The 24,026-nt window shown below is 52.3% G+C and overlaps 2 protein-coding genes across 2 annotated transcripts; both read left to right on the top strand.

Moving 5' to 3' along the window:
- The first annotated feature begins 1,024 nt into the window (after nt 1–1,024).
- Nucleotides 1,025–5,301, top strand: LOC120373446. The gene is made up of 3 exons (XM_039491849.1): nt 1,025–1,559; nt 2,042–4,136; nt 5,010–5,301. The coding sequence occupies exons 1-3, from the start codon at nt 1,025–1,027 to the stop codon at nt 5,299–5,301; spliced, it is 2,922 nt and encodes a 973-aa protein (XP_039347783.1).
- An 8,096-nt stretch (nt 5,302–13,397) lies between these two features.
- ECI1 (enoyl-CoA delta isomerase 1) lies at nt 13,398–24,026 on the top strand. The gene is made up of 7 exons (XM_039492330.1): nt 13,398–13,551; nt 13,662–13,766; nt 16,950–17,077; nt 17,698–17,844; nt 19,841–19,962; nt 20,414–20,592; nt 23,466–24,026. The coding sequence occupies exons 1-7, from the start codon at nt 13,506–13,508 to the stop codon at nt 23,630–23,632; spliced, it is 894 nt and encodes a 297-aa protein (XP_039348264.1). The 5' UTR covers nt 13,398–13,505; the 3' UTR covers nt 23,633–24,026.

Genomic DNA, 24,026 nt, shown 5'->3' with positions numbered 1-24,026 from the left:
GCTGGCAACAGTCTTAGCGTCCCTGGGTGGGCTCGAGGCTAAAATCTAGCCTTGCCCGGACCCCTCCTGGAGGTTGACGGATTGCGGCAACGACCGACACCCAGCGTGCACCGGTGACTTCATCAGGGGTCTCGGCGGAGATGCGGTGTGGTCGACCCCCGAGGGCACTACGGTGCAACGCGCTCGGTAGTGGAGAAGCGGCTGCGGGCGACAGTAGGGAACCAGTCTCGCAGATAAGGTAGGCTGCAGGCGACGGTGGGGAACCGGTCTCGCGGATAAGGTTGAAACAGTCCAGCGGTGTGGACTTTTGCCTGTTAAGACCTGGGGACGCCCAGTGTCTTCCCATAGGTATGGGGCAGGAACAGAGTACAGGCAGGGCATGGTGTACACCCTTAAAATGTATTCTACTGAATTGGAAGGTGTTTGAAAAAGATCCATTGAATAAGAGTAAACTGAGAAGGTTCTGTACAGTTGACTGGCCTCAGTACCAGCTAGAGGGCCAGGAGAGGTGGCCACCGGCGGGATCACTTAATTACAACATGATCCTTCAATTAGCTTTGTTTTGTCAGCGAATGAATAAATGGAATGAACTTATGTATGCACAGTTGTTTATGATGTTAAGAGATAGGTCAGATCTTCTGTTAAAGTGTAATTTGACTCCGACAGGTTCGGTAGTCACTAGTCTTAGTTCCCCAAACCCCTCCCTGGTTGTAATGGCAGAGTCGGTGTCCCCTTCGGCTCCTACACCCCCACCCTATAAAGAACAGGTACCCATGCTCCGGGGATTGCCCCCTCAGTGGGTGTCTATCCGTTGATCACTGAGACCGCGGTATCCAGCCCAACAACGGAAACGCACCCAGCCACTACTATACAAGTTTACACCCATGTGCCTTTCAACCCAGTGGACCTGGCAGCCTTTAAGGCACAGGCAGGGGAGTTTTCCACAAACCCAAACAAGTTTATCTCGGTGTTTGAGGGGTGTTTAGCTAGCCACAAGCCTGACTGGAACGACTGTAATGTCCTCATGAGAACCCTATTGTCTGAGGTGGAGCGGGCTCAGGTTTTGTCCAAGGTGAGGGAGGAAGTGCAGCGAAGACAGGATGCAAATGCAGCTGCCCCTGGACCCGAGGCGGTTGTCCCCCAGACTGATCCCAGTTGGAATCCTAACAACCGCGCTCACCTCACCCTCCTCAACTCCTACAAGGAGTTGCTTTTGCATGGACTCCGTCACTCGGCTGTCCGACATAACAATTGGGCCAAGCCATACGAGCTCATACAGGAGCCTAAGGAGAGTCCTGTCACTTTTCTGCAGCGCATCCGGGATGCCATTCGGCAAAATACTAACACAGACCCTGATAATGTAGCAACTGAGGCAATTACAAAAGGTATCTTTACCAGCCGTGCGGCCCCTGACATTAAAAGGAAATTGCAGAAAAAGGAGGACTTGATGGGCATGTCTGTGGCACAGATTTTGGAAACTGCAAACAGGGCTTACAGCCTTAGAGAGGGGGAGAAGGAAAAGAGGCAAGTGAAGATGATGGTTGCAGCAGTACAGGCTGGTGACAAGAGAAAGTTTCAGGAAGGGGCCAGGGAATAAGAGGCCGTGGACATGGGCGCCCTGGTTCCCAGGAAAGGCGTTTGGGTCGCAATCAGTGTGCCATATGCCGAAAAGAGGGACACTGGAAAAATGAGTGCTCTGAAAGGGAAGATACCCCTATGATGGCAGCAGAGAATCAAGACTAGGGGTGTCAGGGGAGACGGACTATCCTGCCCCCGGAACCCCGAGTAAAAATGCGGGTGGGAAATTCGGAAATAGACTTTTTAATAGACTCTGAAGCAGCTCGAACTGCTGTAAATCAACCCCTTCAGCTGCCCGTGGCAGATTCCCTCACTGTGGTAGGCGCCACAGGGAAAGGAACCAAGTGTCCAGTGTATGCCCCAGCAGAATGTGCTCTGGGAGACAAAACTCTATCCCACAAGCTGGTTTACCTCCCCGACTGTCCAACGCCTCTACTGGGATGGGATCTGCTTTGTCGCTTAGGTGCCACCCTGCATTTCACCCAAGATGAAATCACCCTCACCTTGCCCCCAGAGAATGCCTGGATAATGACCTTTGCAGTTGAGCCCTCAGCCATTCAAGCCCCAGAGTGGAGCCAGTGGGAGGACCAGGTTTTCCCTCTAGTATGGGCATCAGGGGTCCCAGGAAAGGCAGCCCATCACACCCCCGTTAACGTTCAGGTCCTGCCAGGAAAAGGTCCGGTGAGGATCAAGCAGTATCCGTTCAAAAGGGAAGCCAGAAAAGGGCTGAAGGAAAATATAGATCAGTTTCTAAAGTATGGGATACTGCGAGAATGCCAGTCAGCCTGCAACACCCCCATCTTGCCTGTACGAAAGCCCAATGGCACATATCGGCTGGTCCAGGACCTGAGGGCGGTTAATGAGCAGGTTAAGACTCTGCACCCCCTTGTTCCAAACCTGTATATACTGTTGGCATCTGTAGAGGGGCAGTACACCCATTTTTCGGTTCTTGATTTAAAAGACGCTTTCTTCACAATTCCGGTCGACACTCAATCTCAGGAGATTTTCTCCTTCGAGGGGGAGGACAAGAAAAGGGTTAAAAAGCAGCTTTGCTGGACTGTGTTGTCTCAGGGGTTTAAAAACTCCCCCACCCTTTTTGGCCAGGCTCTGGCTAGAGACTTGGAAGAATGGGATAATGCGGACAAAGTTCTTCTCCTGCAGTATGTAGATGACTTGTTAATTGCTGCTGTGGGTCTGACCCCTTGCCTTAAGGCAACTGTGAGCCTCCTGAACTTTGTTGGACTCCGAGGATACCGGGTGGCTCGGAGCAAGGCTCAAATTGCCCTCTCAGAAGTACAGTACTTAGGGTTTCACATAAGGCAGGGGGAGCGGCGGCTTTCAAATGAAAGGAAGGAAGCTATCTGTCAAATTCCTGTCCCAAGCAATCGTAAACGGCTCAGGGCTTTTCTGGGCATGGCAGGTTTCTGCAGAATATGGATCCCGGAGTTCGGACTGTGGGCTAAACCCCTGTACGAATGCGTTAAGGGAGCGGATCACGACCCCTTTCACTGGTCCTCAGAAGCCGACAAGTCATTTAAAGTGTTAAAGAGAAAACTAACGGAAGCCCCCGCCCTTGGTCTGCCAGACCTCTCTAAGCCGTTTCAACTGTATGTGCATGAAAGAAAGGGTGTAGCCCTAGGAGTGCTTACTCAGTTATTAGGCACCTGGAAACGTCCTGTGGCATATTTCTCTAAACAGCTGGATCAAGTTGCCAAGGGGTGGCCAGCATGTTTGCGGGTGGTCGCAGCAACTGCTCTAGTGCTTGGGGAAGCAGAAAAGCTAACTTTGGGAGGAACTGTGCAAGTGTATACCCCTCACATGGTCCAAGCCCTGCTGGACACTAAGGGTGGTCTCTGGCTCACCCAGGCTCGGGTAGCTCGGTACCAGGCTAAACTCCTAGAAAATCCTGAAGTTTCCCTGCAAACCTGCCCCTCCCTTAACCCAGCCACTATGTTGCCAGAAACAGAGGAGCAGGAACACGACTGTTTGGAAATCATAGATGCCCAATACTCCAGCCGTCCGGACTTAAAAGACCAACCACTCCCAAATGCAGATTATAAGTGGTACACTGACAGCAGTAGTTTTGTCACAGACGGACAAAGGAGGGCAGGCTATGCTGTTGTAACTCTCCATGAAACTGTGGAGGCAGAGGGTTTGCCTGCTGGAACATCAGCCCAGCTGGCTGAATTGGTAGCTTTAACCCGTGCGCTCGAACTGTCAAAAGAAAAAAGAGTTAACATTTTTACTGATTCCAAATATGCCTTTGGAGTGCTACACGCTCATGCAGGTCTGTGGAAGCAGAGAGGAATGCTGACAGCTGAAGGTTCTCCGGTCAAGCATGGGACACAGATCCTCCGGCTTCTGAAAGCGGTACAGCTCCCCTCAGCGGTAACAGTGGTGCACTGCAAAGCCCCTCAAAAGGAAGATCAGGACGTGGCCAAGGGCAACGCCAGGGCAGACAGGAAAGCCAAGCGAGCTGCCACCCTGGAACCATTGGAAGCTGAGGAGGCCCATATGCATGCCCTCATCCCATCGGTAGGGAAGCTCCCAGCCCTTCAGTACTCTCATGAAGAAAAAAAACTGTCTAACTCACTTGAGCTCCAGGAAAAGGAAGGATGGCTCCACTCCACAGAAGGAAAAATCCTCTTACCAAAAAATCTAGTGCAGCCAGTGCTACAAAAACTGCATCAAACCACCCACGCTGGAAGGGAGGCTCTCACCCAGCTTATGAAAAAGTATTTTCTAACCTCTGGACTTAGACCCCTGGCATCCCAGGTACAGGCTGAGTGTTTAGTCTGTCAAAAGAACAACCCTCGACCAGGAGTGTCAGTGCCGCCAGCCACTCTGGAACCTACCCCAGGCCCAGGATTGGTGTGGCAAATAGACTTCACTGAATTCCCCCGGACCCAAGGGTTCAGATACCTCCTCGTCTTAGTGGATCGATTCAGCGGATGGCCTGAAGCCTTCCCATGCCGTAACAACACTGCCAGAACGGTGGCTCTCAAGTTTGTCAAAGAGATCATTCCTCACTTCGGACTCCCACAGTGGATGGAATCTGACAATGGAACACACTTCACATCGCAAGTCGTTCAGAGGATTTCGGATGTCCTACAGATCCCCTGGAAGCTCCACACTCCATGGTGACCACAGGCCAGTGGAGTAGTGGAACGTACTAATCAGACACTCAAGCGGCATCTCTCAAAGGTCTGCCAAGAGGCTTCTCTTCGATGGCCTGATGCCTTACCCCTTGTTTTGCTCCGAGTTCGTGCTCTCCCAAAGGGCAGGTTAGGGCTTAGTCCCTTCGAAATTGTGTTTGGGAGGGCATGGCCTATGAATGGTATACCGGTTCTGTTAGGGGAGTGGGAGGTAGGCTGCGGTTTCTTATCTCAGTACATGTGCTCTCTGTCTGCTGTTCTCTGTTCTCTCCACAGGTATACCAAAAATTTGCAGCCTCTCCTGCTGGATGCCCCTGTCCACTCCCTGCAGCCCGGCGACTCTGTTCTCGTTCGTACCTGGAAGGACGAGCCTCTCCAAGAGAAGTGGAAGGGACCCCACACCGTCCTGCTGATCTCCCACACAGCAGCAAAGATTGAGGGATACAAGAACTGGATCCATCACTCTCGTCTGAAAGCAGTGCCCACTCCTGAACGGTGGACCGTCCAGCCTGCGGAGAAGACTGCCAGTGACGATCTGGGACTTAAACTGTTATTCAGGCGACAGTAAGGCCTGCTGGGAATGCCCTGTGACCCCTTTGAACAGTTGCAGCGCACTCCCCGTGAAAACTCTGAGCGTTGGCTGTGTTTATTTTCACAGGGCCAGCCTAACCTGTGGGCCTGGTCCCTTTTGTTTTTAATCTGTTTGTTATTGGTAGTTGTTATTTTGTGAGTATTTGGGGAATTGTAATTGTTAGGCCTTAGGGTCACTTGCCCAGTATGGATCCAGGCCTAGGGTTTGCCACAATGTTACTCTTTGCTATGAAAACACTCCTCTCGTTAACTCCCGTTTCTCCCTAGGCACATGCGGGCTGGAGGGGAATCTCTAACAAATTAGAAGCAAATACGTATGAGGGCCTGAAGGTTTGCTTTGCCCAAAAGTTTAACCTCTCTAACTGCTGGATATGCTCCCAAATCCCGCACCACGCAGCTGGGTTGCCCTGGAGGGTGGTTCCCCAAAATTGGTCAGATCTCTGTTGGGGATGGTTCAGTAGGGGAAGAAACATCTCGGGTACCCCCTTGACACAGAACTGTACTATTGAATCCCAGTATGCATTGAGGGATGACCCCTGGGAACTGCAAGCCAACACGACGCGTATCCCTTCCCCTATTAGGCTGCGGTCAGTGGGCCCCGGGTTGGTGTGCTATCAACAGTTCCAGTCTGACAACCACACCTGGTCTGCCGGAAATAGCACCTGTCAGTATTATTTCTCCCCTAACAGGAATGCTTCTCTCCCGGTCTATTTTAATGGCAAATCCAACTCTACCGCCCGGTTTGAAACTCTTAGTGGCTCCCAAACGGAAAGGTGGAAGAGTGGTTATAATGGGTTAGTAGGAAATGACCACTCATTTTACGTTTGCGGTACCTCTGCCTATAAGTGGCTACCGCATGGCTCGGGGGCAGAGACTCCTCTTCATGGGCAGGTGAATTCGGTGTGCTTGGGTGAGGCCCTCCTAGCTCTGCTTCGCCCACTCGTCCTGCAGCCTTCTCTCACAGGGCACGATGACACTGCAATTGCGCCTCAGCCTGCAGCTTGGGTAGACACGCCCATGCCAGCTCCACCCACCTTAGCACAGCTAAAACCAGCAAGCATCAGTGGTATGAAAGCTGTTACGTAAAATATCTTGCCCCTCCCCTTCGAGTGCTCCCTAAACTGCCCCCTGGCTGCCCCAGGCAGCGTAAGTCCTTGTATGCCACCCCAGAGCCCATTAGGAAGGAAGACAGACTTGGTATAATCCTCCTCCCATCTTATGGGGTGGGACGGCTGTCTCAAATTTACCGTAGGCTCTCTATGTTCCTCATCAAGTTTGCCAATGAGACCCTGGCCATAGAAAAAAGCCTTAACTCAGAGCTTTATCAGCTCCGGTTGCTGGCCCTGCAAAACAGACAGGCCCTAGATTATGTTTTAGCCTCTCAGGGCAGGATGTGTGCCCTTATTGAAAATAAATGTTGTACTTATGTCCCAAAAAACTCACAGGACATTAACAAACACATCCTGTCAGCCAAACAGGCTTTCGAGCAGTGGAAGGCCCAGGAAAGGGAACCCACAATTTTTGATTCCCTTTGGAGTTGGTTGCCCAACCTAGGAGGACTGGGAAGTGGCCTTGTGCGTCTCCTCCTCACAGGTGTGGTACTGTGCCTGGTCACCCTCCTCCTGATTGCTTGTTTTAAACTGCTCCTCCGTAAACTTTGTGCCCCCCATCACCCAAAGGTCCCTATGTACCCTCTCATTGAGAGCCCCAGCTCCAGGGCACTCAATCACATCTTGTCCACAGTATATGAGAACACTCAGCCAAAGGTTTGTTGAGTATTCTCAAAGGAGGGAATTGTTGGTGGCATTAGGCATGGCCCTAGGTAACTCAGGAGGGTGGAAAACCATAGTGCCAATTAAGCCTTTCTGTACCAGGCCTGAACAGATCCAAAGTTATTTTATGCTTGCCCAGAGCGCCTCCATGTTTAAACTCTAATCAACCTTACAGGCCAGCAACAGAGAATGGAATGTGTAACAGCTAGTTATCAGTGTAACACTGGTACCAGGAGGTAATAATAAGGCCTGCTTGCACCTGGCTAAGCGGGGCAGGATAACAAATCAAAGAGAGTAAGACAAGATAACAGTTCAAGAAAAAGTCACTAACGAGATGAATTGTTTGCTGCCAAGTATGATTTAACCTGCTTAATGTAATTGCCACTGCATAATGTATCTGCTATATGGGAAATAGGAGGGAGGGGGAGTAGTGGGGGGAGTAGTGGCGGGGTGGGTAATAGGAATGCTTAGCTGAAGTTATGTATAAAGAGAGAAAAAGCTGCTTGTAGCGGTGTGCTTGATTTGAGACGCCTCTGTCTCCTTGCACCGCTTTGAGATCTCAAATAAACTTTGTCTGCTTCTCCACCTTGGTGTGTTTATTGGAGCGAAGCACACCGGGCAACGAACCACTGTTGCTACCTCGGGCATTCTGTGCCGGCAACAAGGTTGTGGCTTCTCTCTTCCCTGGCCGGGACATGGCTCAGTGGGCAGAGACTCCTCTTCATGGGCAGGGGAATTCGGTGTGCTTGGGTGAGGCCCTCCTGGCTCTGCTTCGCCCACTCGTCCTGCAGCCTTCTCTCACAGGGAACGATGACACTGCAATTGCTCCTCAGCCTGCAGCTTGGGTAGACACGCCCATGCCAGCTCCACCCACCTTAGCGCAGCTAAAACCAGTGAGCATTGTGAGTATGTACTCAGGGTCCCCTCCCCAGCATGCTTACACAGCACACAGTGAAGCCCAGGCCCCTGTACAGTAACTCCTCATTTAACGTCGTCCCATTTAACGTTGTTTCGTTGTTATGTTGCTGATCAATTAGAGAACATGCTCGTTTAAAGTTGCGCAATGCTCTCATATAACTTTGTTTGGCAGCTGCCTTCTTTGTCCACTGCTTGCAGAAAGAGCAGCCCATTGGAGCTGGCTGGTGGGGGCTTGGCACCAGGGTGGGCTAGCAGCCCCCCTATCAGCTCCCCTAAGTTCCCTGTGTGGCAGCCGACCAGCAAGCTATCAATTGCCGGCAGTTCAGGTGTCCCTCCCCCCACTGCCATGTGTTGCTCCTGCCCTCTGCCTTGGAGCTGCTCCCCGGAGCCTCCTGCTTACTGTGCAGAGGGGAAGAGGCATGCTAATGTCAGGGTGTCCTCCTCCCCCAGCTCCCATACCTCATTTCCGCAGAGCAGGTGGGGGGAGAGACAGGGCTCAGGACAGAGGGAGCTTGCTGGCAGCAGATGCTGTTTCAACTTGCTGATCTACTTAAAAAGGCAGTGTACTTAAAGTAGGGCCAGTGTACTTAAAGAGGCAATGCATGTCTCCCTCTCACACACACACGTGTGTCTCTGTCTGTCTGTCTGTCTCTTTCTCACACACACACACACACGGTGTGTCTCTCTGTCTCACTCTCACACACACACACATGCACCTCCCGTCCCCTGCACTTTGGAAAGTGGAGGGAGTGGTACGCTCCAGTGGGATAGTGTGGGTTCATCACCCCTTTCAGTTTCCAATATTTGCAGCCACTGCCATGCTGTGTCTCCTCCCTCCATTTGTGCTGCCTTGTAAAGTGTGAGGCTACAGTAACAACAACGTGTTAACCCTTGAGGGCTCAGCCGAGTGCTAGTTCATCATTTAGCAGTAAGGCATTCCCTGGGAAGTATCCCATCCTCTGACTCCACCACCTCAACCAAGCTTCACAATCATCATTGCTGTGTACAATATTAAACTGTTTGTACACACATATACGCAGTATAAGTTTTAAACATAGTCTTTTGTTTGGCGAAAAAAATGTCGCTGGAACCTAACCTGCCATATTTACATTAATTCTTTTGGGAAAATTGGATTTGCTTAACATCATTTTGCTTAAAGTAGCATTTTTCAGGAACATAACTACAACATTAAGCGAGGAATTATTGTATCTACATGGCTGTTTTTAGCCATATTAGCACTGGCATGTCTACCCAGGCTGCAGTCATACCTGTTTGCAGCATAGACACACCTACAAAGTATGTCTGTCAGTTTTGCTGTGCAGGAGGACCTCTGAGCCCTTCTCCTTAGGGAGACCTGGAATAGGTCCAGCCAGCTGCCTCTCCTTTGCGGCTGACTCCCAGAGCCATCTGATTGGCTTGTCTCTTCTCCCCCCCGCCTCATTACACAAGTTCCAAGGGTTCTTTTCTCCAAGGGCTGGCAAAGCCAGACATCATAGAGCCTGTGATCCTTGGCCTGACCTTTTTCAGCCTGTGATCCCAGTCCCATCATGCCTGGAGGATCAAAGGGCCTTCAGCTGCCATCTCATTTGCAGGCGTTTCCTTGTCAGAGTCTCTGGGTGAGAGAGAAACATAAAAGCAATTGTTTTCCAGTGTAATCGGTGGTGGATAAGCCACTGGGCCAACGGGACCCATGCTCAGGGGCCCTGGCTAATTGGGGCCCCCTGGAAAAATGGGCACCCCTGTGCCCCAACCCACTCTGCCTGCCAGAGAGTGGGGTCAGGCTGCGGGGGCTTGCCCCTCTCTGCCTGCCTAGCACTCCTCCTGGGAAGCGGGGTGCGGGGTCTTTCCCCATTCCCCCCACCCTACCGGGGAGTAATGTTTGGGCGCGGGGGCTTCCCCCACTCACCAGGTCCTCCTGCTGGGAAGCTGGGGAAGCCTCCATGCCCCGACAGGAGCGCTGGGAGGGCGGGGCAGGGCAAGCTCCCACGCCCTGACTCCGCTCCCAGCATGAGTGCCGAGGGAGGCGGGGGGGGGCTGCAGGCGTAAGTGGTGGGGTGAGGCCCCCACTTGCTCTGGCCCAGGGCCCCACAAACCCCTACTCCACCTCTGAGTGTAATCAACAGATCATGTGCATGCTGGTCCCTTCCTTCTTGCTGCCCCATCCTACACCCTTCTACAAGGAATGCAGTGACAGTACAACACCAAGAAGCCAAATCAATGCTTTAGTTTGCCAGAGTATTTTGTGTGTGTGTGTTTAATTTTGCAGTCCCATGCCGTTCTTACTAAGTGGGCAGTGACAGCACAGAACCAACGCGTATTTTCAAGGTGCTAAAACAAAACCGCATAAAACACGGCTGATTAAAAAGGAGGAAATTACACTTCCAACACCACTGCCTACCAATGGAAGAATTCTTCCATTGACCTGACTGTGTCTATGCTGGGGGTTAGGTCAACCGAACTTCAGCACTCACAAGCAGGGCCGCGCCTACCTATACACAAAGTATGCAGCTGCGTAGGGCACCAGGAAATTTGGGGCACCAAATTTCCTGGTGCCCTACGCAGCTGCGTGCTGCTCCAGCCTCTGCTCCGCCTCTTCCCCATGGCCCCCGCCCCTGCTCTAGCCCCGCCCCCACTCCATCATTTCCCCAAAGCCCCTGCCCCTGCTTTGCCCCAGCCCCTCCCGGCCCCTGCTCTGCCCCACCCCCACTTCCCTGAGGACTGTGGCAGGGGTCGGGCCTGCACTCACCGGCACGGCCCCAGTCCGCTCCGCGCCACTGGCTCCCAGCTGCACCACCAGTGAGTGCTGGGGGGTGGTTCACCCTTGCCCCCCAGTCCCAAGGCTGGGAGCCAGGGGAGCAGAGCGGAGCGGGCTGGGGCCAGGTTTCTGCACTTACCCGCTGCTGCACCAGTTGCAGTCCTCAGGCTTGGGGGACAGGGGGAAACCACGCCCCTGCACTCACTGGGTGGCAGGAAGTGGAGTGACCCAGCCCCAACTCCCTCTGCTCTGCTGGCTTGTGCTGGGGAGCAGTTTCTCTCCTTCCCCCCGAGCCTGCTCCTGTCCCACCACGGAGGCCTGGGGCCAGCCCCCTCCCCCCGTGGAGGCCTGGGGCCCCACACAGCCCCCCAATAGGGGGGCTGCGTAAGGCACCAAAATGGCTAGGAACAACCCTGCTCACAAGCGTAAATGCTTCAGCCCCTGAGCGAAGTAGCTTGCTTAATCTAATTTTTCAGTATAGACAAGGCCATAATCTGAGGCTTATTTCAGTTTAGAGCAATAGGATTCTGGGATATGTAGTCCAAACGAACTACCAGAGCTAGCCAGGAATTTGGGGAAGAGGGACAGCTGTGTATAAGGTCCCTTTCCAGCGTGATCTTGGGAGGGAATAGGGTCTCTCTTGTTCTTTGGAAGGATGATTCAGAGATCCAGATGGACAGGGGTAGTCAATTTTTGTCAGGGTCCAAATAGCTTGGTCAAAGGTCAAGACTCCAGAGAAACATTTTTCACATCGCAAATGCCCTGTTCAACAAACACATCCAATGCTGTGTAACATACCAAGGGCCTATTGCTTATATTTTGAGTGCATTAAATGAAAAATAAAATCAAGCCACTGTGTAAGCTAAAAATAACCCCTAAGAAAGATGTCATAAATTACATTAGAGACGTTGAGAAAGTACATAAATAAAATGTCAAATAGATGCTAATATTGGCATTAAAACACTTTTGGACAACTGCTTTAAGTTTTGGATTTGTTTTGAGTTTACAAAGAGTATGAACTTTGGTTTTGTCAAATAAAATTATTGTAGGTATATAACCCCCACTCAGTTTCCCTCCCCTAACACTCTGATGCTCCCCACCCTCAGTTTAGGGTTACTATAATTCAAGTTCCCCAAAAGAGGACACTGCTGGTAAGGTAGAGTTGCGGGGTGTTGGAGGTGTATTTGAGGGGTGCGGGAGGGGTGTGTATGTACTGGGAGGAGGGTATTTGGGGTTGCTAGAGGGGTGTGTGTGCACTGGGAGGGAGTATTGGGGGGTGCCGGCTGGTGTATTTGGGTGATATTGAGGGGGGTAACTACAGCCTCACACTCGAGGTGGGGGGCAGTGTCACTCCCTGTTATGGTGACAGGGTGAGTGGTGCAGGCCTGGGACGCCGCCAGCCTGTCAGTCAATGCCTCCCTGTGGGCCTCTCCCCCTTCCCAGGGCAGGGAGCCGGGCTTGGCTCTGTCACCTCTCCCAGCCAGGCTCTGAGTCAGGTGGCCCAGCCAAGAGGTGCTTGGCAGCTCCGCTTACCTGGTGGGCCCAGATTCCCCAACTTCCCTCCTCCCCCACTGCCTGCCCACCCCACCCAGAGAGGCTCCCACCACCCCACTCACTAAGCCTGGACACCAGTGCCTGCTGGTTCACCCACATGGCCACTTGCCCTATCCCTGTGCTGCTGCCAGCTGATAGATGATGGAGCAGGTGGGGCTCCACACACAGGTGAGGGACACACTGCGCCTTGCAGCCAGGTCCACCCACCCAGCCCCTGCTCCACATGGCTCCGTGTGTGTGTCAATGGAGTGTGTGTGTCAGCGTGGGTGTCTGTGGATGTGTGTGTGAGCCTGTGCACGCGTGTGTGCCTATGAAGGGTGTCTGTGCACATGAGTGTGTGTCAATGGAATATGTGTATGTGTGTCTGTGAGTGTGTGTGTCACTGTGAGTGTGAGAGAGTCTGTGCAGATGTGAGTGTGTCTGTGCAGGTGCATGTGTGTCAATGGAGTGACTGTATGTGACTGTGCACTTGTGTGTCAATGGAGTGCATGTGTGTCTGTGCACATGTGAGTGTGTCAGTGTGTGTGAGATGGTGTGTATATGAGGTGGTGCATGTGTGTGTGTCAACAGAGTGTGTGTCTGCACATGTGAATGTGTCTGTGTGTGTGTGTCAATGTCTGTATGTCAGTGTCTGTGTGTCAGTATGTGTTAGTATATGTGTGCTAATACTTCTGTATGTATCAGTGCCTCTATCGCTGGGTGCCAGTATCTGTGGGTGTCACTGTCTAGGTGTCAGTCACTGTCTCTGGGTGTCAATGTTTCTGGGTGTGTCACTGACTCTGGGTGTGTCTGGGTGTCACTCAGTGTCTGGGTGGGTGGGTGGATGTCAAGGTGTCAGTCAGTGTCTGGGTGTGTGTCAGCGTCTGGGGGTGTGTCAGTCTCTCTAGGTGTGTCAGTGTCTGGGGGTGTGTCAGTGTCTGGGGGGGTGTCAGTCTCTCTAGGTGTGCCAGTGTCTGGGTGTGTGTCAGTGTCTGGGGGTGTGTCAGTCTCTCTAGGTGTGTCAGTGTCTGGGGGGGTGTCAGTCTCTCTAGGTGTGTCGGTGTCTGGGTGTGTGTCAGCGTCTGGGGGTGTGTGTCAGTGTCTGGGCGTCAGTCAATGTCTCTGGGCGCGTCAGTTCGCCCAGCCCCGGCTCCGCTCCGCCCCCGGCGCTAGGCGGCGCTGTAGCGGGCCGGCAGTCGGAAGATGGCGGCGGTGGTGGGGACCCTGGTCCGGCGGCTGTTCCGCTCAGGTGCGGCCTGGTCCCGCGCGTGGGGAGCCGCCCGGGGCCGTTCCCGGCATGCGCTGCCCCCGGCCCCGGCCCCGGCCGGGCCCCGCGGCTGACTCGTGTGTGTCTTTCAGGGCCGCGTCCGGGGCTGTGCGGAGCCGGAGGCCGGGAGCCCGGGGCCGCCCCGCGCAGAGCGATCGGCCACGGCCAGGTGGCGGTGGAGCTGGACAGCAGCGCCGGTGAGGGGCGGCCTGTGTGTAACCCCCGGGGGTTACAGCGCCTGGTGTGTGCGCGTCTGTGTGTGTGTGGGGGGTACAGTGCGTTGGGCGCTGTGTGTGTGTACATATACAGCATGCTTTGTGTGTGTACGTGTACAGCCTGCTGGTGTGTGTTTGTGTGTACAGTGCGCTGGGCTGTGTGTGTATGGCACACCAGGGTGTGTACATGAACGGCACGCTAGGATGTGGGTTTTTACAGATAACGGTGCTCTAGGCTCTCTGTAACAGTGCTGTGCACAATGCCTGCGGTAAAACGTGCTGACACTTGGTAATGGATCCAGAAAAGCTGCTGTGATTGTTTTAACATGCATGTGACTTGTCTCCTGCAGTGACTTAGGCCTATGGGCTTCTGCACGTACACGCATTTGGATGAAGGAATAGGCCTTAAGCCCTACCACAGTTTGCCATGCTGATTTTCACAGGCACACCTCAAATAATCTATGTCAGGGGTCGCAACCTTTCAGAAGTGGTGTGTCGAGTCTTCATTTATTCACTTTAATTTAAGGTTTTGCGTGCCGGTAATATGTTTTAATGTTTTTTAGAAGGTCTCTCTCTATAAGTCTATATATTATATAACTAAACTATTGTTGTTTTGTAAAATAAGGTTTTCAGAATGTTTAAGAAGCTTCATTTTAAATTAAATTAAAATGTTGATCTTACGCCGCTGGCCCACTCAGCCCACTGCTGGTCTGGGGTTCTGTTCACCTAGACCAGCTGCGGGCTGAGCGGGGCCTGCGGCCGGGACCCCAGACCGGCTGCGGGCTGAGCGGGGCCTGCGGCCGGGACCCCAGACCAGCTGCAGGCTGAGCGGGGCCTGCGGCCGGGACCCCAGACCAGCTGCAGGCTGAGCGGGGCCTGCGGCCGGGACCCCAGACCGGCTGCGGGCTGAGCGGGGCCTGCGGCCGGGACCCCAGACCGGCTGCGGGCTGAGCGGGGCCTGCGGCCGGGACCCCAGACCGGCTGCGGGCTGAGCGGCTCAACCCACTGCCGCTCAGGGTTCCATCCACCGGCTCCTGCCAGCTGGGATCCCGGCTGCTGGACCGCTCAGCCCGCTGCCGGTCTGGGGTGCCGGCCCTGCCCACATACAGTGGGTATCTACCTTCTCCCCGGTTCTGGCCCACTCTCTTCCTCTCTCTGCACCGAGCTGAGGGTGGGAGTGCACTGAGCACAGGGCTGGGGGTAAGGGTCTGGCCAGGAGCTAGAATGATGGAGGGGGCTCAAGGTTGGGGCAGGAGGTTTGGGTGTGGGGCACTTACCTGGGCAGCTCCCATTTGGTGTGAGGGGTGTAGGTGGGAATGTGTGGGGGATGGGGGTGCAGGAGCGCCCGTTTGGTGCTCAGGGTGGGGATGTGGGGAGGCGCATGGGGTGGGGGGGGCTGGGGATGTGGGGGGATGCAAGAGTCAGGGCACAGGGCTGGGGGCATGTGAGGGGGGTGCAGGTGTCGGGCAGGGGGGGATGGGTATGTGTGGGGGTGCCAGAGTCAGGGCTGGGGTTGTGGGGGGCGTGAAGGAGTCAAGCAAAGGGTTAGGTGTGTATGAGGGGGGTACAGGGCTCAGGGCAGAGGCCTGGGGTGTGTGCGAGGCTCAGGGCATGGGCATGGGGGGTGTGCAGGGCTCAGGGCAGAGGGCTGGGTGTGTGTGAGGATGGGGTCAGGGCACAGGGCTGGGCTGTGTGTGAGGGGGGATTAGGGCAGGGGGCTAAGGGGATATGCCTCTATTCCACCACCACCCTTTCCCCAAGGCCCTGACCCCGCTTCTTCTCTGCCTTCGCGGGGAGCAGCAAGCACGGTGACTCTGCTCCTTCCCAACCCCCTCCCTCACAAGGGCCATCAGCTGATCGAAGGACAGAGAGGCGGAGGAGGGGCAGGAACCCAGCACACCACGGGAAGAGGCAGGGGAGCCGGCAGGACCAAGCTTCTGCCCTCTGCCCCCGCGGGTCGGGGGGGAGCGGAGGGCGGAGAAGAGTGGGCCGGGCCGGGCTGGTCAGGATTTTTAATGGCATGCATTTTTAATGGGACTCCGGCAGGCAGCAGCGTGCCAGTAAAAATCAGCTCACATGCCGTCTTTGGCACACGTGCCATAGGTTGTCGACCCCTGATCTATATCTAAAGTACAGAGTGCGTGTCACTTCTCTATGTGAGATAGCCAGTCCCACTTGGATGCCTGTCAGTGGAACGTGACCACAATCAAGAGAACAATATTTACAAAAAAAATCTAGCCTCTCCACTCCAGCTCCTGTCTAATCTGTCTTAGCCCTCTTGAATACAATCCATACCAGTCTTGGTGATTAAAGGGCCTGATCCTGCTGCCCAGACTGCACTGAAGTCAGTGGGTAGCTGCTAGTGATACAGGAGGAATGTTGAGTAGCCATTGCTAGCTTTACCTGCTAGAAACAATGGGACGTGCTGTTTACTCCTTTTGATGGTAGCTGCCAGAGCTCGAAACACCCTATTTCTTGTTAATGTAATTCACGTAGAGTTGCATTTCAAGGGGTTCTTCCACAAGATGGGCAGTCAGGAGAACTGGGTTCTGCCACACTGTGACTGTGGCTTTATATCTTTCTGTGCCTCCGCTCCCCATCTGCAGACGGGCAACAATGTTTCACAGAGTGTTGTGAGGCTAAAATGATATTAGTGGAGTGCACAGATCTTTCCATGGGAGGAGCTAGAGAGATGCCAGATACCCTAACAGGCATGATACGGGTGGAGAAAATCCAGCAACTTAGTTATGTAAACTGGCATGGCCAGTTACCCATAGACTTTAAGGTCAGAAGGGACCATTGTGATCATCTAGTCTGACCTCCTGCACAGTGCAGGCCACAGAACCTCACCTAGCCACTCCTGTAATAGACCCCTAACTTCTGGCTGAGTTTCTGCAGTCCTTAAATCATCATTTAAAGACTTTAAGTTACAGAGAATTCACAGCTAGTTTAAACCTGTAGTGCCCCATTGTGCAGAGGAAGGTGCAAACCCCCCAGGGTCTCTGCCAATCTGACCTGGAGGAAAATTCCTACGCTAGCATCCAGGCCTGATCCAGTCTGGTCTCGGGAACATTCAGAGATCTGGAATGTGCTAATTAGAGGCATGGCACACATTGCTATGGTCATCTCGAGAGGGTTCTAATTCTTCTATTTGCTGTGGTGCAGGGGTAGCTGTGATGAAGATGGAGAACCTTCCTGTGAACAGCCTGAGCTTGGACTTTCTAACAGAGTTTCTAATAAGCCTGGAAAAACTGGAGAACGACCGAGGCTGCAGAGGAGTCATCCTGACGTCAGTACGTATTGCACTGAAATGAGGATACTCTTTACAGGGCCAGTCTTGGCTGGCCGGTAGTGCCAGGTGTTGCTATATGCAGGGTGTGACTCGTGCCGGACCCCAGTTTGTTCCTTTGCTTCATGCTTAGCCATATTGCTCTTTAGCAACCAGTTCAGGCGATATCAGAGCATGGCATTGGTAGGCTCTGAAGGCTGTCGCATTGAGCCACCTCTGCCTGAGGGAGGTCATTGCTGCAGGGGCCTTCAAGAATGAAAAGAAATAAAATGGGCTACAAAACAGGCTGATTTGGGAGGGAAATACTCTGTCCTCTTTGTTTTTTAAACTCACCTGGCATTTTCTGGCATCAAATTAGAAATAAACCACAAGCATTGCTAAGTAAAAATAATTATCCCAAAGAAATGAATTTCCCCTTTATGAGTATGTTTCTTTGTTATTTTTCTTGCTGGTAAGATCTCTTGAGTTATCCGTAATGTAACTCTTAGGAAATTTGCAAAACATTAAAGATATTTGTGTGCAGAGTTTTGTACACACGTGATCAGGTTAGGTTCTACCAGACCATGTTGCTAACAAGCTGAAAGGTCAGTCGCTACATTTGATGTTTTTCTTACATTATTTTAGGGTGCCCCCAAAATCTTCTCAGCTGGCCTGGATATTATGGAGATGTACGGGAAGAGCACAGAGCACTATGCAGAGTTCTGGAAGGCCGTTCAGGAGATGTGGCTCAGGCTGTACCAATCCAACATGGTGACAATAGCCGCTATCAATGCAAGTCGTCTTTATACCTGACTTCATAGAAGGCTCTCAATTGTCAGTCGCTTGCCTTGGTTTCTTGGTACCGTGGGGGCAGGGACAGGAAAGGCAGTAGGCTTTATGTACAAACACCAGAGTGTGTACAGGGTCTGTGTGTGTGTGTGCGTAAAATATACACGTGTATGTTTCACATGCACCTCCACACAGAAATATGCAGGGGTCCCTACTGTTGCAGGTTGGTTCTGTTCCTGATTCTCAGATACAGGCATGAATGAATCAGTTACTCCGAGATGGTTTTGTGTATCGCAGTGGGTGGACGGCCATACGTTACACCTCGGAAGTGCTGAGCACTTTCAGCTCCCTCTGGTTCCAGTGGGACTTGCTCAGCATGGCACAGGAAGCCTGAGCTCCTCGGTGCCTCACACAATTGCACATGCAGCTCACTAGTCGTCTTAGCAACCTCTTAAAGTGACAGGTCACAACAGGATCTCCTGTAGGCTGCTGGCTCTGATTGAATTCTTTGTTTCTGCTGCAGAGACATAGCAAAGAGTGCGCCCAGCCCCAAGAAGCCCTGTCTAAGAACGGGGTTATCCTAGATGCTGTGTGTGCAGGAGGGCTTGATGGCTAGCTGGGGAGGGCACCATGGAAAAAGTGGCTACTCGTGGTGTTGTCATGATTTTTTCCCCCATCCTGAGACCCTCCTTTCTTGGAGTCCATGAGTCCAAGGACTGTAGGGACAGGGAAGGCTGGAGCACCATTCTTGGTATTTCTTGCTTTATTGTCCCCGACGCAGCCCACACTTGCAAATGGCAATTTGGTTGGGAATTCACGCTGCTTGGACTAGCATTAGCTCTGGGCTACTGCTGCCCATCTACTGAGGGACATGGTCAGCGGTGGTATCACACCTGAAGAAGCCATTTTGCCAGGGTGTGGGAGAAGCTAGCAGACAGCTCCTTAGATCCTGGGTTCTCCCTCCTTTCCAGTTCCCCTTCATCCCCTCACCTCCACCAAAGCCCTCCCACTAGAGGAGACGGTTGCCTAGAAACTCCATCAAATGAGCTCTGATTTGTTTCCTGGCCCCTCTGGCTCCTTGCTAGGGCTTCTCTGCAGGAGGGGAGAAGCCATTCCTATGTTACAGGCGTTGTGGAGGGAAGAGGTGATTGCACTGTGCTGTTACTCCCATAGCAAGGGCAGTTCAGATGTCTACTGGCATAAGTTAATATTTTTATTAATTGTTTATTGTATCTTGGGTTACACTGGCCTATCTGGTGATTCTTGGCCAAGGGAGAAATGCATTCTGAATTTGTATATTTAGACATGCAATTTCTGTGTATTGTTTGGTCACTCGCTTTTATTTTTCCACAAAGTAACTGCTGGCACCTGCCATATCGCTGCGACTAGCAAGTGCTCTTGACTTTCTCTCCGAGGCTGAATGTATGAGGGAAAGAGGTAGTTAGGACTTTTAAAAAGCGACACCATCAGGTCACGTACGGTCTCAAGTGTCGGTTTCCCAAAGGCGTAGGCCAATGGAAATGTTTCCTTGGAGCTTTTAAATATAAATTCCCCTTGGAAAAATATTTGTGGTTTAAAAAAACAAAAGAAAACCCCACCCCACTCCACTGCAGCCTTTGCAACCCAAACAAGGCAGCCGCCTGCTAGAGCTGAGAGTAACACTGACAAGGAACAGAGGTGAAATTGACTAGTTCATTTCCCAGGCTGGGAAAGTTCAAACAGTGAACCGCATAAATGGAGGGGGCGGGGGTTAAAATGGAAAGAATTTAAAAAAAAATAATATAGGTCAGGAATTGTTTTAATGCCTTTTTTTACTCTGACCATGTTCCTTTGAAGATTTATAGGGACATGACTTCAAAGCCTTATCCCCAGTGCTGTTCTGAGCATGTCCTGTGTGCAATAGAATGATGTTGTTATGGTGAGAGGAGACTGAGTGTTTTAGAACTGGAAGCACATTGTGGAGATTTAACTAGACCCAGTCTCTTCCTTTCTGCGCCAGGGGTCCAGTCCGGCAGGGGGCTGTCTGATGGCCATGTGCTGTGACTACAGAATCATGGCGGAGAACCCAAAATACAGCATTGGCCTGAACGAAACGCAGCTGGGTATTGTTGCACCTTTCTGGTAATGTTACACTGTAATCAGACAAGTGTATTTATGTGTGGGGACGGGAGCAGTGCTGCTCTGAAATGTGTATTCAGAGGCACCAGAGTCATGGACTATGGGGGTTGCGCATAGAGTCCCAGCCCCATTGCGCTGGGTGCTGTACATACATGTAACAGAGAGAGGCAGCCCCTGCCTTTTAGAGCTTACAATGAAAGTATAAGACGAGCGTATGGGTGGCTGCAGACGGGGACTGCAAGGCGACACAGATGATACCAGCCAGTCTGCAAAGCAGCCAGCATGCTTGCCTGACTATTGCTGGGTAGTTTGAAGGCATCCCAGCAGAGGTGAGTTCCAAAGAGGGATTGGAAAGAGGACAGGATGGTTACTTAACATCAGCTCTTTGTTTTGCTGTCTCACTGCTGCTCTTTACACGTTCCCCCACCTGAGAGTTTCCTCTCCTCTCTCCTAGGTTTAAGGATACAATGGTGAACACTATTGGAAACCGAGCTACAGAGCGTTCCCTCGAGCTGGGGCTCTTGTACTCCCCGCCTGAGGCCCATAAAATAGGCCTTGTAGATCAGTTAGTACCAGAGGAGAAGGTACAGAGCACGGCTGCTGCTGTGATGTCACAGTGGTTAGCTATTCCAGGTAAGAGACTTCTGGCCGCAGGAGGCTGCTGCCGTTCTCTGCTCCTGTCAAAGCGCAGTGAGCCCACGGCCGGAGCGTGCTGGTCACCTGGCATAGCACAGTGAGAGCGATGGAGGGGAATGAGACGCAATCGGAGAGCGAGGCTTAACAGTGCCCAGTTCATCTGCATGTGGTAATGTCAGCAATATTTATCCTAGATTGATTAAAAATGAGGCATAATAGTATTGGACCAGATCCATTAGCCAACCTCTGAGAAACCCTGGGTGGACGAGTCCCAGAGGGAAGGTGAACGGCAGAGAGACCCAGGCAATTGGACTATAACGGTTCAGTGCAGCCTCTGGAACCAACTAGAACAGGCCAGGCTGTAAGCACGTATGGGAGAATCCAGTGCCAAATAGCCTGGCATGGCTTGGCTCTAGTGAGCTCAAGGGGCCCAACACCTGGGCTGCCTTTGGAGAAGTTACCAAGTTCATGGCCAGAGCCAGCTCCCACTGAAATGAGTGGTAAAGCCGCCGTTGGTGAGATCAGGAATGAAGGCAGTGCAATGAGCATATTGGGGTTGAGATGCCACAGATGGCAGGCCGGCCATCTCACCTGGCTAGCGGGGGGTTCAGACATATAGCTGCCACTGCCGTGAGGCCAGTGAGCCACTGCTGGCTAGGACAGTGTGTGGAGGGGGAAGAAATTAGAAGCTCGCTCTGTGACTTGGCTCATGTATGAATGGTGGCAATTTTCAGCTCAGCGTGCAACAAGCCTGTGTGAGGGCACATGCTGTCCTACACCCAAAAGCCGTTGTGTGGGATTTAACACAGATCTGAGCATTAGAAACAGAAGGTGCCCAGCCAATGGGAGATGCGCGCTGCGTGTGCCTGCCAGCTGCCACTCAGGGAATGAACTGAGAGAGACAAACCAAGTCTGGGCCTTCCCAGCCCCTCCCCCCTACACGTAAGAGCTGGGTGTAATGTATCATTGGCTCTCACATTCCATTCCCGATTCCTTTGCCTTCTAGAATCTTTGTAATCTGGGACTGACAGGCAGGTGCCCAGGATGCTCCCACACATCCTTGGCTTGGGAGCAGGTCCCCAAGCATCTCTTGGGCCCTCCACTCCCAGGATGGGGAGGGTGTCAGGATGCCCATCAGTCCCTGGCCACTTATCCTAGAAGGGAGCAAGTCACCAGTCCCCTCTTGTCTGGCTTCCTGGAGGCTCCAGTGCAGATCTCGCAATCCCCACACTAGGGCCCTGACCTAGTACCAGTCCTTGAAATGCAGGTATATTAACTAGAGTATGTGCTACACAGGGGCCCTGGTGGGTTATCACCTAGAGGAGCCTCCAGTATATGTGTGGGCAGCTGATCTGTTTCTTTCCCAGATTTGCTCTTGCACAAATACCTGGAAAATGAAATGTGTGTTGCACTAATGCACTCTCGTGTGTTGCACCAGTAAAACAAAAGGCAGACCATGCTAGAATGACGGTGCTTGCTCTGTATAATGCTGCTGGCAGAGCTAACTTGCATTTACTGACTTTAACTGAGCAATCAAACCCTCATGAGAACACTTATTTAATTACTGTCTCATAATCGATGTGCATTATAGCAATCAGACACTGGTGTGGGAAAGGAAAACATTTGGTTAGGAGTATTGAGCACAGCACAAGCGAGTAAATTCTGCTCTGGTGACTGCTCTGGTTTTCGGAGCCAGGTTCACTTCTGCACATCGATTTTTTACAAGAGCTCCATACAAATAGGAGAGGATTCAGTGGAGAGGAAATGCTGGAAGAATAGTCACTCTGAGGAAAGCTTTAAAAGCATGTGGGGTCTTAGAGGGAAGGTATGAGGCAGAGCAGGGGAGGGCTGGACAGCTTTGGAAACGGAGGTGGTGGGCTGCCATTCGGATCCTGCTGCAGGATTTGGTTTATGCAACTGGTGGCAGACAAGCTTTTCGTGCTCTCTAACTTTGGTTGGTCTCCTCCCCGCTTGAGAGCTTACTCTTCCCTTTGCCGCGTGCCTGAGCCAGAGATTCCCCACTGGAGGGCTCCTTGGCCATGCTCCCGAGGATCTCTCCTGATGGGGATGTGGCTGGTCGTGTCGTGGAGAATGTCTGTGGTCTGGGATAGGCTTTAGGAGAGTTTCCAGGCTGTCCTGGAAGTGAGGTGCATGGAGAGTGTCCATAGTGTGGTGGGGATGGACCTCCTTAATACATAATGACATTCTCTGTGTTTGGAACTCAGGCCCGCGTCCTCACACAACTGGTGTAAACTGGTGCAGATTCCTTGAAGTCCATGGAGCAATGCTGAGTGTCACCAGCTGGGAAACTGGCTTTATTGTGCTGTTCTGGGAACTGATTCAGAGGATGTGCCCCAGGGGATGGGGCAGTTAATGTTTGTTCATGGTGGTATCACTTGTGTCTAACAGTGTTGACAAAGGCCATTGATTTTTAAGGCCAGAAGGGACGACTGTGATCTTCTAGTCTGAGCTCCTGTATGGCACAGGCCAGAGAAGTTCACCAGGTTATCCCTTCACTGAGTCCATCACATGTGTTTGACAGAAGCGTCTTCCAGAAAGGAATCCAGTCCGGCTTTCAGGGACACCACGAGATGGAGTGTCCACCACTTCCCTTGGGAGGTTGCTGTGGTGGTTAATCACCCTCGCTATTAAAAATGTGTGCCTTGTTTCCAATTTGCCTTTGTCTGGCTTCAGCTTCCAGCTCTTGGTTCTTGGTCTGTCACTCCCTGTTAGAATCAAGAGTGCATTAGGACCCAGAATTATTTTACCCAGGAAGGTAATTACACCCCGTGGTCCTGCTGACAGGCGGACCTCGGGCTGTAATATACACTGACCCTGAGCGGCCAACATGCTATCTCTCTACTCCACAGACCACGCCCGTCAGATCACCAAGTCCATGATGAGAAAGCCGACTGTGGACCGTCTGCTTGCCCACCGCGAATCTGACATTCAGAACTTTGTCAGCTTCATCACGAAAGACTCCATTCAAAAATCTCTCCAGATGTACATGGAGATGCTAAAGCAGAGGAGAGGCTGAGGAAGCGGCCTGCCCCCACATAAGGTCACTGGCCTGGAAGACTGAAGAGCCATATGCCAACCTCTGAACACCCTGCAATAGCTTTAGATTTTTAAAATGAAATATTTTTCAGTGTAATTGATCCGATTTATCCTGGCTGTTACCTTAGCCTCCTGTTTCTAGCCCTCTCACGCTAGTGCCTTGTCTTATGGTGCCTAATACTGATGCCTTTTTCCTGAAGGGCTGCAGGAAATGTTTGATTGGATGATCCAAATAAATAAATGAGTGGTCAGCCCGTTGCTACTGTGAAACATCATCCGCTGGCATGGCTGGGGCCTCCTGGCGCTCAGATATTTGCCTTCTGAAAAGCGTGAATGTTAAAAATGTGAATTGTCAATAAAATGTCTTGACAGGA

This window comes from Mauremys reevesii, linkage group 10, assembly GCF_016161935.1.
Source record: "Mauremys reevesii isolate NIE-2019 linkage group 10, ASM1616193v1, whole genome shotgun sequence".
In the NCBI taxonomy this organism is placed as follows: domain Eukaryota; kingdom Metazoa; phylum Chordata; order Testudines; family Geoemydidae; genus Mauremys; species Mauremys reevesii.
This window is presented reverse-complemented; position numbering and strand designations above follow the sequence as displayed.